Genomic DNA, 14,719 nt, shown 5'->3' on the forward strand with positions numbered 1-14,719 from the left:
AAGATTAAAATATATTTTCTACGACTCGGATGACACCACGTCTTTTGTAGATGCCAAAATAGCTGCTTTGAAAAGAGTTGAAGAAATATCAATTAGGAACTCAGTCGAAGACACAGAAAAATTTATGTATCCCTGCTGGTCGGTCTCCAAAACTAACTGAAATAAAAAGATTGTAATAATGAGAAAATGGGATAGAGAGGCAGGAGATAGGGCTTTTTAATTGCTGTTATTTTCTGAAACTTTGGGATGATGATTAATAGATATAGGTATGCAAATGGGGAAGAAAACAATTTTATGCTATTATAATTAATTCTGGATTTGGGAGCATATTTGCAAGCTTATACATGACTAATAGAACACAGTTTCAAAATCAAAATTTTATTTCTGGTTTATTTATTTTATTTTTTTAGAAAGTCAAGTCTCCTTAGTGATAAATTTCTCAGTGAAAAAGAAAATTGGTTTAAAAAAATGATGATGTAAAAAAAGTCCTGAAAATAATACAGCTCAAAAATTTTTTTTCAAGAGAATAGAAATTATACGTGAAGGTAATGAGCAAAGTTCAGAGGCATTTTCTTACAAGTTTCATGTATGCAATTTATAATTACGCAAAAAATCACATAATCATTGGAAATACATTTGAGAAAAATTGCCTTGCAATGCAAGGTAAGCTTTATTCCCCCCTTTTTATTTATTTAAAAGTCAAAATGATATTTTCTTTCCAATTTGGCAAAGTTCAGATTATTCTGATAAAGTGATTCCAAACCTGAGATAATCATCAATGCATCTTTTATGCGATGCAGATTAATAAATTATTCCACATAATACTGCTTTGCTTTTTAAGACTATTTTATCTACTATTTTTAATATTTTGGCTTTGGGTACAGAAAAAAAGAAAGAATTTAAAATAAAAATTAGTTGGAATAGATTTAGGATATAGCTGTGCCACTTAAAAAGGAAAATATTTTCATTATATGTATGCTAGTATCAATGATATGTTAAGTTTATCATATTAATTACTTAAGTATATCACATTAATAATATGCAGATATATTAACCCTAGGAGGAGGGATGAGGCTTTTCCTCTGTGTAAAGTCATTTCATCATTTCCCTCACCTTTCCCATCTATAAAGTGGAATTCATAACATTTACCTTTTAAAAATGAAGTAATTTATGGTTTGCAGAAGAAAAGAAATTGGGTCCTTTTTAGGCTTCCAACTTTGATAGTATAAAGCCACAAATGTCTCTTCAGGAATCCGGTAATGGCATAATAGCAGTCTCTTGAATTTAACCGATTTAAATCTGGGCTTAAAACAGAATTGCAAGAGACATGCTCCCTTGCTGGGAGCTGGACTTCCAAACGCCTAACGCGTCATAAAAACTTCCCCCAAAGGGTGAAATGCTCTAAACACCACTAAGAAAAGGAAGCCACCCACCCAAACAAACCCAACCCAGTTGAGCTTATGCAAAATCAAGTGGAGTTTATGTACAAATCCCTTCAATCTTTCAAAAATAAACGGAAAGGACACATTCCTTTCGGAGACAGGAGCACAGGGTCTTATCTGAGATGGGGAGGGAGGCGGATCTTAAAGTCTAGAAACCCAGTCGGGTTTTACAAGTTCTCCACCAGCAGATGCCAAACTCGGTTCCCCTCTTGGGAATATTTCTCATGTAGCAGCTGAAAAGGGGGAAGCTCGGATATGGAGGCTGGGGAGTTGGATCATCTCTACTGACAACTTCCTGCCGACTTCTTTCTTTGGGAAGGAAAAACTATCTCGACCCAGGAAATCAAGGACACATTTATCATTGTTAAAGGGGCTCTGTACTGGAGAAAAGAGCTTCTAACAGCAAGGTAAAGAAATATTTCATTTAAAAAAATGTCATCGTGTTTAAATTGCTGTAGACCAAAGAATATACTTGCCAGGCAAGAATAGGAATCATTAAGTCTGTGATCCAAAGTAAGGCGTTGCACCATCTCAAAGAGGGAAGCGTGGTCAAAGTTACAGGGGTTGGACGAGATAAATTCATCCATGCCATGCTTTTGAGCTCTATCTGCGTCTGTTCATTTATACATGTAGAGAGAGACACAATTTAGAGAAACACATCACATTTTCTTTGACATTTCAAATACACAGGAATTCACTAGGCATTACGAACGCTAGCTGTTTCCCATCGCCTCCCACCAACATCCCCAAGATATTCTTTTCACCTTCCCATTGTCAACTTGCATCACTTACTGGTGAGTTTATTGCATTTAGGCAAGAATATATTGGCATCAATATGTTTATCAAATGATCACAACTCCAGTGCCTTTATGCCGTTCTTTAAAGACTAAGCACACGACCGTAACTTCACCTGCTTTTCACCGAACACTGAAAGCAGATCGGATCTTTGCTTCGAAAAGCCTATTTAGCTCTGTAGGTTTTGAATAGATTCTGCCATTCCAGTGGTTATGTCTAGAGCAATTTCTCTACAATTATTGGGATTATCTGGAAAAAGGGTTAGGCTGATTTTCAGCAAAGTGACAATATTTGTATCCACCCCTTCCAAGCCCCCACTGCCAATTTGGTTTCACAAAAGGTTTGGGTCCCCGCCCTCCAAAATTAAAAAAAAAAATAATAATAACAAAAGATTTTCATTGAAACCTGGAGAATAAGTTAAAGGGGATTTAGTTTGGGGTAGCCAGGGACATTGCCTTTGCCTGTGTGTACTCAGCTAGCAAAGCTTATGGAAGAGACAAACCAATGTACTCGGCAAGGGCTATGATCTGCCATTTATTGTGAATTAATAATCTCAATGTATTCACACCTTTCCTTACAGGGTGAAGGCTGTAGGCAAAACCTCCTAGGGGCTAACTAATTAATCTCAATACGTGTAACAAAAATACTCTACACTCAATCGGCAAAAGAACGCAGAGAATCCAAGCAAATCCTGACGAGGTAGGAATGAAGGTCTGAGGCATTAAAGGAGTCAGCTCACTCCACCTCACATTTGTTCACTCTCCTGATATGCAGACTGTGGAGAAAAGGAATCTTGTTTCAAATCAAGCAAGAGTTTATCCATTCCCTGCCTGCACTGTTCTAGTGGAATGTGGGGGCCTGCCAGGGACCAGGAACGCTGTCAGGGCACAGGGAAAATCGATGTTTGACTTGAGAGGGTGTTTGGATAATATTTTCATACATGGCCCTCATTCCAGGCAGCTTTGTCCCCCTCCCATGCTTGGGGAACGGCTGAAAACTTGGGTTACGGTAGCAGTGTGACTTTAAGATGATGATTTAAGATGATTTATTTCAAGTGATGATTTCTCCTCACATTATAGATTTTGTGGATCTAAACAATATATGCACGGAATGTTAGATTTATGCCTCCTTATTGTCAGAATTTTCAAATCTTCAGTCATTTTTCACGGAAGCAGCAAGTGGTCAGTGTTTGAGCAGAGTGTGCTGTTTATGCCCGAGACACCCAGAAGCGACTGTCTCCAGAAGGCACGCGAAGAATGAGTATTTTAATAGCCAAATCGCTCTGTTCGGAGGAGAAAACACAGACTTCTAGAGGGAATATCACCATGTGCAGAAATTATATTAGAGGATCTGAAAGAATCCTCTTTGCTGTGTTAACTGTCAGATTTGTATTCAAGGAAGTGCTTTCCGTGGGAGGTTAGGTGCTGTATTTAGGCGGATCCTTTTGTCTGGTTGTTTGGTCTCCAAGCTACTTTCTCCCTTGACTCGGGGTGGTTGGCAAGAGAGGTGGCCAAGAAGTTGGTGCTGGGGACAAAAGCTAGCTGCTTCCAGCGCGTGTGTGCCTCTGTGCGTGTGTGTGTGTGTGTGTGTGTGTGGGGGGGGGGGGTGGGGGGGGTGGGGGTGTGTGTGCCTCCTCTGGCCCAAGACAAGTGTTTAAAGCTGCTCCGACTTCAGGCCTCCCCTCCCCACAGAATGGCATGCCTGCCATCCAGGGGTATCTCTGCATCGCTCAGCTTCATCCTGTCGGCCACTTTAATTCAGGAGAGACTAACGGGGGGTGCATGGATTGCTCATCCGGTGCCACCCCCCCCCCCCCCCCCCCCCCCCGCCCTGCCTCCCCGTTGGAACAGACAGACAGGCATTTCTTAGGCAGCGCGGCCTCCTGCTCTGGGATTTCTCAGAAGGAGGCTGCAGGCTGATACATCGGCCGGCCCTTTCTCTGCCAGCTTGGCTCAGCTCGTTTATTGCTCTCCAATTATGATGGTGCCACCGGTCATTTAGCTCAAAGAGAAGGGGGCTCTTTCGTGGCTGTTAAAAATATGGCACGTGTCTCACGTCTCTTAGTCCTTCTTTTTGGGTTGAACCGCTTGAAAACTTCGCGAGGAACTATTTTGCCTGCTGCCCACTCAGGAAACGGATCTGCAAAGGCGACTTGGCTCCTTCGCAAAGACCTGGATGCAGATCCGCGCGCCGCCTCCCCGCCCACCACAATGCGCCTTCACCTGCCAACTCCCAGCCCAGAGCACATCTGAAGAACAATCCTGGTTTTATGTTTCAACACCGGCCTACCGAAAAACAGGCTTTAGCTGCGTTTCTTTTTAGAAAGTAACCCTATCCACATACAGATTCCTTTTCCCATCTTCCTTTCTTCTCCCTCTCCGGGCCCTCCTGTAGAAGGAGCCTGGGATGGATGCGGAGGTCCAGATTCAAGTTTAAGCTCCGTTACAAAATAGCCGTGGGCTGCTGGCTGGGAGATCTCTGACCCTCCGCTTCCTGGGTGCAAACTGAGCGGAGCTTTCCGTTCCCTCTCTGCTGTCACTGTCGTCCGGCCATCCTTACCATCCCTCGCACACCTTCTAGCTGTGTGGGATGGAACTTAATGGCGTGGCAATTTCTAGCGAGCAAAAGGAGCAGCCCCTGGATTTTGCTTACACAAAATCATCATTTACTCAGAACTAGGCTCCTAATCTTAATAACGGTTCCAACAACTCAAGAGCACTTACAAGGGTGGCTGGCTCCCGCAGAATCTTTGAGAGTTTCATTGAGCTTGTTGTATTCAGAAAAGAGAAAGAGGAGCGGAGGCCGGGAATGCTGTTTTAAGATGTCAGTGGAAGGGATCTGATTTTTAGGTTCCTTTCAAGCGGGGATTTTTTTTCTTTTGTGGTTGTTCTCACTATATTCCCAGAACCTAGACTAGTACCTGGCACATACATATTAATATAATGAGTTTATTTCATCAAAATAAATAAATGCACTCTTTCAACAAGTATTTTCTATTTCTTGGAATGTTGACATACTAAATTCAACGGGAACAAGTTTATTGAGGCTAAAATAGCAGGTGGTTAAGTGGGTGGGCTTAGGGGTTCCCAGACTGACTTTGAGGCCAGCTCTGCCTTTATGAGCATGACGCGAGGCAGGTGGATTCGTGTTTCTGAGTGCCATTTCCTCACCTGTTCGCTGAGCTGAGTGTGAGTCTCCCCTCAGGGGGCTGTGGAGAGGCTCCAGGAGAGGGGGCTGGGAGGCGCGGGAGCCTGGCACAGAGTAAGTGCTCAGCACACTGTCCCTGCGAGTGAATGCACAGGCTTCTTCGTGCTCCCAGAGCCATCTTGTTAATGTGCTCAGCGAGTGAAGGCTGCCTCCAAACTGAAAGCTACTTGTTAGTCACAGGTTGCTTCTTAAACTGTGTTGTTGCTCTGAAGCTGGGAGTCCTTTCCAATCGCTCCGCTTTATGCTCCTCCTGGCCCCTGTATAGCCAACTCCTATGTCCTGTCTTTGTGTTTTCGCTGGGGTAGTTCCAGTTTCTCTGTGCAGTCCCTTGGTGGGTAATATGTTCCTTGAGGGTAAGTTTCTGATCTGTAATTTCCCCTGCCAGCTCCCAGAGGAGCCGGGCCCTCCGGAGGTGTTCACTAATGGACTTATTCTGACACTCCCGCCCCAGGAAACTTCCCACCGACTGGAATAAGGAGTCACACACATGGGGATTCAGATGGCATCTTGCAAATCCCAAAGTGGGAACATGTGCTCTTAGGGGAAAAAATCTCATAGAAGGAAACAGAATTGTAGGTGCAGGTGTCTTTGGCTACCGTTCAGACTGTCTGCCTGTGTCTCCATACATGTCTAGGACCATATGTATTACATATGTTGTCTATTTTAAAATAAAACACTGCAGTGGTCCAGCTGTTCCAAATTCTGTTTCAAAGAACTTGTGGGTGCTTCCCAAGCAACACCATATAGTCATTCTTGCACTGTCCCAGACTGTTCTCCTACAGTGCCAAACATTAAAAATTAAATGCTCCTTGCAATCCCATTTCCCCCTCTACAAACAATTGGACTTGGTTGATTAAAAAAAAAAAAGAAAACTCCAATGTTGACATTAACAAGGGAGAAATAGCCCAGAGCCCAAGTATAAGAAAGTTAATTCTTGAATTCAGGACACCTTGGGATCACTTCCTTTGCCAATGTTTGGCAGGTGTCAACAGAATGAAAATGAATTTTAACAGTAGGGTGAGCAAATTAGAGAGCTAGGAGAGTCAAGTGGCTGCTTAAAACTCCAATGATGTTTGTATTATCCCTTGCTTTAGGGAGATGCATACCCATGCTCTTATTATTATTACTGTTCATCATCATCATCATTATTATTCAGAAATCAAAGATTGACGACTGCATTTTACGGATTGACTTTAATCTTTGCCCTTTACCTTTTCCAGGCCTGGTTGGGCAGCTCCTAAGTTGTGCTAGGTTGGCAAGGGCTTCAAATGTACTGCAATGGGCTATGCAACTGTATAGGACCTGCAGCTCAGGCATAATCCAACACATCTTTCCAACAATGCTGCTTGTTTCACTTCTGGGAGTTAACTGCATCAGGAGTGCGAAGTCCTTTACGGCATGGGCAGAGGAGACTGACTTCAGACTAAACTTAGATGGGTAAAGCTGGTACTGGCACCTAACTGCACTCGAAACTTAGCGCACTATCAGCAGTATCGACGGCACAAGCGCAGGCTGATGGACACAGAGACTTATGGAAGGAGCGCTTCCAAGTAGAAACTAACCAAATCCTTTAACCCAGGTTTGCTGAGAAACAATTTTGGTTTGGCATTTCAGCAATGTTGAAAAAATATCTATTGATTAAATTCAAGTGATGTTCCTGATTGACCACCCTACCATTTATAGTGTTCTGTAATTGATCATGATGTTTGATATTCTTTCCCCTTCCCCCCCTTCACAATGGGAATATGTATATGATATTTTTTTCATGATTTCTTGTCTTAATAACAAGCATAATATGATTTTGTTTCAGATATAACCATTTTTAGATAAGTTTGCAATAAGTTCTACCAAATAAATGTAATTTTCTTGGGGGGAATAATAGAGCTTTCAGTTTTTCATTCTATTGAGATTTTCTTATTATTCTAACAGCTAAAAGAATGAAGACAAAAGTTCAATCTCTCTATTTTGTAATATTACATTTTTGGACTTTTTGTGGGCTGGAGAAAAAGAAATTCTGCTGCTGAGAATAATTATGACTGTATTAATAAGCTGTCTGAGAGAGGCTCCTTTTTTTAATGAATCCCTTTTACAATAAGCTGGAGGTAGCTGTTTTATCTCTGAAATTCAGAGCCCTGTTATGGCTGTTGTGACTCCGGATGGATGCTAGAGGCAAGAGAATAGCTAATGTAACTAAAGTCACTGTGAACCCAAACTGCAAATTAAAAGGTGACTTTGTGTCTTTCTTATATGGAAAATGTGTACTTGTCATATCTGCTTGACAGTACAAGAGTGAATGTATGGTTTGGACAATAACGAACAATGACAGTAGTCAACCTCATCAGAAGACATGAAATAAAGAAGTGACAATGATTAATGGCAGCTGGCTGTTCACAGAATTTTCGAGAAGAGTTTTTCTTGGCATGATCGAGCAACCAGGGGATGTTGCTGTGCCCCTCCTGAGCTCTGCGCAGCCAACAAAAGACTGGTCCTCCCATGCTGCTGCCCTTGAAAATCAACTCAATCCCTTCATAGTCCCTCCGACTAAATCAAGCTAACTGCATGGCCAACAGAGGATGGCTTCTTCAGAAGCTATGAAGGGCACAATGAATTTTGCAGAAACTTTGAATTAAAAGCCATTATGGCATATATGCATAATAACCCATGGACACAGACAATAGTGTGGTCAAGGCCTGGGGAGGGTGTGGGAGTAAGGTGGAGAAGGGCATTGCGGGGACAAAAAGGGAACATGTGTAATACTTTCACCAATAAAGATAAACGTTTTAAAAACCTATTATGGCAATACACAATACACACAAGGGGATAAACATGTGATGTGTATTTTAATGTTAATTTTTATAATTCTTTTTAAGACAGCTGCTTTGAATAAAAATCATAACAGAGTTTTTCTTAATGATTTCATAATAAAGAAATGATATTTAATTTTCCCTGCTGTAGTTATTACATCTTCAATTAATTTGCAGAGTACCTGATGTTTTTACATTCCCTACAACATGAGCAAAAATAAGTTCTCTCTAGTTGACTGAATTAATATATTAAATGTGCCTGAAGTGGTTAATAAAGAAATGAAGCTTCATTTAACGTGGTCTATTTAGGTCACATCATGGTATTTGGAAAATTTGGGGCCTGATTGTGGAGATTCGTTCCTTTAAATGTTCATTTTCTTTTACAATGAGAAGGAAACTGATTTACAGTGTGGTTTGGGGTCATGCAAATTAAGTTAATATTGAATTAATTCTTTGATATCACACTCCTGCAATGTAGCAACTGCAAGTTGACAATACAAGAATATATAGCAAAAATCTCAAGAGATAAAACTGTAGAAAGGAATTAAGGCAAATGAGTATCTGGAAATCTACTAGGATAGCAATGCGTTATTGTGCAAATATATGTAAATTTACGCAGAACAAAATCCATTCAGTCATCTATTCATCCATCCTTTCTTTCATTCTTTAAAAAAAGTAAAGCAAAATCCTAAATTCCCACTAAGTTCACATTCTATGGTAAGCTTTTAAAAATGCCTCATGAGACATTCAAAGGAAATAAAGTTACATTATTTATCTGCTTGGAGTGTTAAAAAAAAATCTGTCTGCTAGCCAGGGGTACATTTATGCAAAATAAAAGAAAAAAAAATAAAGGGGAAAAGAAAGCAAATTCAAGAAACAAATAGAATCAGAAGAAGGACTATTATTAAATGATCAGGAAAAATGATATGACCTACGACTTCTAAGTTAGCATTCAAAATACTAAAGTACATATTTGCCTGCTCTCTTGACCAATTTTTCTAGCTCCCTCTAATGTCAAGTCTGCCTCAAGACAATTTTTGGTGGTCAGGTTTTCCTACATGAACAAAGAAACTGTATACGCTCTTTTATTCATAACTCAAATAGTAAAAAAAAGATTTTCCTAAGCTTTAGGTTTTGTTCTTTCAGGAGTATTTTTAGAAAAATTAATACAAATACAAGTGATGTTGAAGAAGTTACTGTTGTCATTGTTCTTGGGGGAGTAGCAGAGAGACATTCGAGACCAGAAGTCAAAGCCCTCCCTGGTACTGTGAGATTGTGAACAAGCTACATGGACGCAATCCAGTCCTTAACTTTCCTGTTTTCGTGTGTGGTAGTCCCATGCAGTACTGCTCTCCTTTCAAAATTAATCCTCCATTGGGTCTTACTTAGAGCACACCCTCAAGCCAGGTAGAATTCATTCTTTAGTGTTCAATTAAGACATTTACTTTATTAATGGTATTCTGCAATTTCTTAAAGTTTTGTTCCATTTCCTACCCCACCTTTCTATTTGTTAAGGCATCTATGGTTACCACACCATTGGGACACTGACCATTCCGGTCTTTGGGATGGGAAAGGGAAAACAAAAGCAGCAACACAGTGTCAGAGAGCAGGATGATCTGTTTTCAGGCATTAAGCAGTCAGGTGGCTGTGAATTCCATGAAACAAAGGCATTATGTGCCATTTTGTTGTGATGTTGATTAATATTCTTGGAATGAAAAAAATGAAATGTTAATCGTTGGCTTTACTCGGAGGATCATTTGATGCCAATATGAAAGCCAAGGAGAGGAGGCAATTATGCACACGTCACATGCATCCTAGTTTCAGTATGAAGCTTACATTTCAAACCTGAGGTCAGGAAAATAACATGAAAAATTTTACTACAAAGTCTAGACAGGAGAAAGATATAAGAGGAGAGGGAGGAAGCACATTGCAGGTGTCAGATAATCTAGTCTGATTATCTGAGCTGTGCTAGCTATAGGGGAACACTTACCCTTCAGTCCAGCTAGAAGTTAGCAGGGTAAGAAGGAACAAACCAGAATAACATAAAGACTAGCAACAAGGCTCAGGAAAGCAGACAGGAGTTCTAACCTAGCAGCTAAAGTTCTTGGGTTTGAGCAAAGATTGAACAAGAAAACTTAAATGAAACAAAACAAAACAAAAACAAAAATTAACCCCTCCTCCCCAAACCAACAGTAACCAAGACCCCTCTAACTGTGGAAGACTGTTCAGGTGGAAGCAAAAATAGAACAATTCTCAAAAACACTGAACTTTGGGGATCTATGATGTGATAAACAGTTATTAATTGTGAAACAGACATTAAAATGAGACTCATTGCAAGTGATATATCAATCAATTGACCAAATACAAAGCTTAATATACCACCCCTCCCCCTCTGAGGTCTGATTTTCTCCATTCCTCTAACACAGGGAGTAGGTGTCTCCATAAGAGGCCACTGACATAATAAATGGTGGCAAAACTCAAATACAGATTTGGACATAGTTTCCAAGGTAAGCACTATTGGCCTTAAAATTGGAAAATTGCATTTAGTTGTTTAAAAAAGTTGCTTAACTAGGCACTGACTTAATTTTTCTCAAGTTTTAACTGAAAAGGGGGGATTAAATCAACAACAACAACACACATCAAAAAAACCACAAAAGAACAAAAAAGTTAAGGTTTGGTGGAACCCTCCCAAAATCATTGTAGAGTCATACAAACTAATGAATAGCAGGATCTATTTTTTTCCGGTATTTACAGTTGAATATAAATACTCCACTCCACTCTTTCTTAGAAGTGTCTTTTCATTCTGAAATTGAGCTTTTGAAATTGCAAAAACTAAAAACTGCACCCAGAAGTTCGTTAAACTGAATTTAGAAAGACCCAAATAAACTCACAATTACTCCCAAGTTTCCCAATCTGTAAAATGTTCCATTCTCGAGTTTCCCTTGAACAGACAGTGACGTGACAGGACTGGAGTGTTTATTTTTTCTACCCTAAAAGTCCTCTCCCACTTATCTGTAGCTTCCCTTTGCCATGTAAATACTAATAAAGTAATTGCAAAGTTAACTCATTGAAAGTCATTCTTAAGAAATATTTACTTGCAAGAATGGTGAATACTTTGAACATATATTCAAAGACAGGATTTGATGAGGTGTGTACAGAATAAAGTATTTAACAATGACCCTTACCTTTCAGAAGTCAAGGAAACCTTTTTAAAATGCAATACTTGATTGTTTTGACTCTTTTTGTTAGAGAATCTGTGATTGACTTAAAGTATGTGATGAGACACAAAGCAAATGGGTGTCGAGACTGAGAAGGTACGTGGAGGATCAACGTTTTCCACCTGTTACTGTGCTGGGATTGTTGTTCATTTCCCTATAAGCTGGCTTTGTAGGACCAGGTGATCAGTCTGCACCAGCTTTCCCAGGACTGAGGACACAGGCCTGGGGACACAGGATTTAGTGCTAAAACCAGGGAAGTCGTGGGCAAATCTGGATGAGTTGGTTGCCCTTGGGTTTGACTGATCTCTTTGATAGTGATAGTTTAAATTTAACAAATAAAATGCAGCTGGGAAGTAATTGTGATGTAAGTCTAATACAATTATGACCCCTAGCCATTTTAGGGGTATATGTATAACCACTCATGGCACCACAGAATGTAACATTCCTGGTTCCCTTTATGATCTTTCTCATGGGTTTCATATACTCATAACTGCAGGTGATCAGGTGCGGTGTTGGGTTGGTTGGATCCTGACCTGTTACCTCTTTGGGCTTCTAAGTCATGAGAGCAGACGCCTCCCTGGCTGGTACCCTGGAATAGTGAAGTGCCTGAACCAGCAAATAGATTGAATCTGGAGTAGTACTGAGACTCCGTTTCCGGGGTAGTAAAGGAACTATGGGGTTACTGGGTTCAACACTTTTGGCTAAGCTCTGGGCAAGGATTGTCACTTGTTACAGGGTGGTGGTGTACTGTTGTGTAGATTGGGCGCTGCACAGATCAATAGGGGCCACTCACAGTTCTGTCTGTGTGAAAAATGCCTCCCGCAGCACCCTGTGCATGGCTGGCAGTGATGGCCTTGTTCTTACAGAACCTGGTGGGTGTGGTTGGGTCTCACACTCTTTGGAGAACCCCCATTCTATTGCGATTGAGGAGGCAATAGAGAAGAAGAAGGTGGCTTCACCAGCCAGGTCCTGATAAATCCCAGAGGCATGAGTTATCTGATCTCACGCATCTCAAAGCCTACCTTCCATGCTCTCTAATAAAGTTCCTACGTGAATGGGGGAGTGACATACATCAAGCTCCTGTGTACCCAACCGAGTCTTCCTGCTGATGCCGATGACTAGCACTTCAACTTCAAGCCAAATGATCCTGCCCACAGAGGGAAATCTAAGTCAAGAGCCCCTGAGTGTGTCCATGAGGAGACATCCATCCACAGCTCCCATCAGCCGTCTTCTTGTTTTATCAGTATTATTCCTGAACGTCCTTCCTCTTTCCTACTCTAGTGAGGAAATAGTGGGCTAAACACAAACCAAGTAATAATGTTTTAATCATGGCAGATGAGAGAACAGACACATTGGATGTAGGGTGAAATGACTTCAGGAAAAAAATGGAGATTATTTGGAAATAACACTTGAATTTTCCAAATATCACCTGAGATACATGTTTTATGAGATTGAATGGGATGGAGGTTATAATTAGGAAACTTTTCTGCTGATACACCCCTTTCAGAGGGTGTGTTATTTCTAAATGTATTAAAAAGGAGCCTGTTGGGTCTGGATTGTGTGGCTCAGTGGTTGAGCATCGACCAACCCATCAACCAAGAGGTCATGGTGAGATTCCTGGTCGGGGCACATGCCTGGGTTCCAGGCTCAATCCCCAGGGAGGGATGTGCAGGAGGCAGCATATCGATGATATTTCTCTGAAATCATTTATGTTTCAATCTCTTTATCCCTCTCCCTTCCTCTCTCTCTAAAAATCAACAAAAACATATTTAAAGAAATATATTTTTTAAAGGAGCCTGTTGGGCAAGGTGAAAGGAGGAATTTCACCACGTAGTTGTTGTTGTTTTTTAATTAAATAAATATTGGATATGGTTTATCTCAACTAACAACTAAACAGTTAAAAAGAGATGATGCCTGCTCTCTTTATAGCTATGAAACCTGAATGCCACAAGAAGAAAGTGGGGACATTGGGGTGGTTATAGTCAGAAGGGATGGCCCTTCTCCCCATTCCCTCCTCAATCTTTTCCTCATTGTTTTGGGATTTTTGCATGGAAATCTACAGTGGCTGTGCGATTACTTACAATGTTCCACAGGGAATGCATCTTCCTTTAAGAACCATCAGTATTAGACAGAAATTCCTGGGAGCACCTGATTAATAGTGTTTGTCATCCAAAAAGAGTTTTTCCCCACCAGCAAAGATGTTACAAGGTTTAAGAGGATATTCTCATTAGACAGAAATGGACATGGCAGTGGAATTCATTGGCAAGAGCATTTTCTCTCTATTTAGTTGCTGTAGCTGCAGAATTATTCCATCCATATCCACATTTCGTTTAAGAGCAACTTAAGGAGAGGGACTATGTCGGAGCACTGTGCTAACAGCCAGGTTTGTGCTGTGGGCCTTCACACTTGCTTTCCCTTCTGCTACACTTCTTTTGCTGCAGATGTTTGTAGGACTGACTCCCCATCATTTGGATTTATACTCAGATCGACTGTCCAATATCCCCTCTCCTCACTCCGTCACTGGGCATGACATTCTTCATGGTATTTTTCAGTGTCTGAAACGATCTTATTTCTTTGCTGACTTGCTTGCTATATAGATGCCTCCACTGGGATGCAGGTATCCTGAGAGCAGGGACCTCGACTGTCTTTCTCATTAGTGTGTCTCATCACCTAGGTAGTTGCTCAGTGAACCAGACGGAATGGGTGGGTTCAATGCTAAAGTAAGGAATCGCCATGATTATAGCTAAAAATGACTTGTCCCTGAGCTATCTCTAATTGACTTGATAATCATGGAAAGGCAAAAGCCACTGTTTAGGGTCAATGTTTGTAACAAAAATGAATTATTTTATTGGGTGCTTTATGTTTCCAATGTTGCCATCTTCTCTGTTTTAAGCCAAATTTCACCTGACCCTGAGCATCAGAAGGCCCAGGAGAGAAAAAAACTCTCCTAGTAGCAAGAAGACACGGCAAAGAGGAAAGAAATTAAAATGCATGTAGAGGTAAGAGGAGGAGAAACTGGAAGAGAACAAGGGCTATTTAAGGAGATGGTTTCACTTTTTGGGTGCTGGTGTTTTAGCTCAGAATGGGATTTAGGTACCCTGGTTCTTCTTTGTTTGTTTCCACTGCATGTGGTAATGTCATCATTGATTTTTAAATGGTTCTAGGTTGCAGATTTACATTATTTTTTCCAATCAAACCCTATTTTAATAGGAAGAAATGAGGCAAGGATATGCATACTCTACTATTTTTGAGG

General features: G+C 40.8%; 1 protein-coding gene across 17 annotated transcripts in view; it reads right to left on the reverse strand.

Moving 5' to 3' along the window:
* CADPS (calcium dependent secretion activator) overlaps positions 1-14,719 on the reverse strand; it is a gene marked incomplete at both ends in the record, with an annotated part of 452,199 nt that overhangs the window by 131,479 nt on the left and 306,001 nt on the right. For 13 of the 17 annotated variants that reach the window (XM_079794578.1, XM_079794572.1, XM_079794573.1 and 10 more), the window contains one exon: positions 1,919-2,055. In XM_079794578.1, coding sequence (XP_079650704.1) covers positions 1,919-2,055 — 137 coding nt within the window. Of the gene's footprint in view, positions 1-1,918; positions 2,056-10,238; positions 10,251-14,719 lie in introns of all 17 variants that reach the window. The other 4 variants (XM_079794575.1, XM_079794574.1, XM_079794571.1 and 1 more) reach the window with 2 other exon arrangements.

The sequence above is a fragment of the Cnephaeus nilssonii genome (assembly GCF_951640355.1).
Source record: "Cnephaeus nilssonii genome assembly, chromosome: 17".
In the NCBI taxonomy this organism is placed as follows: Eukaryota; Metazoa; Chordata; class Mammalia; order Chiroptera; family Vespertilionidae; genus Cnephaeus; species Cnephaeus nilssonii.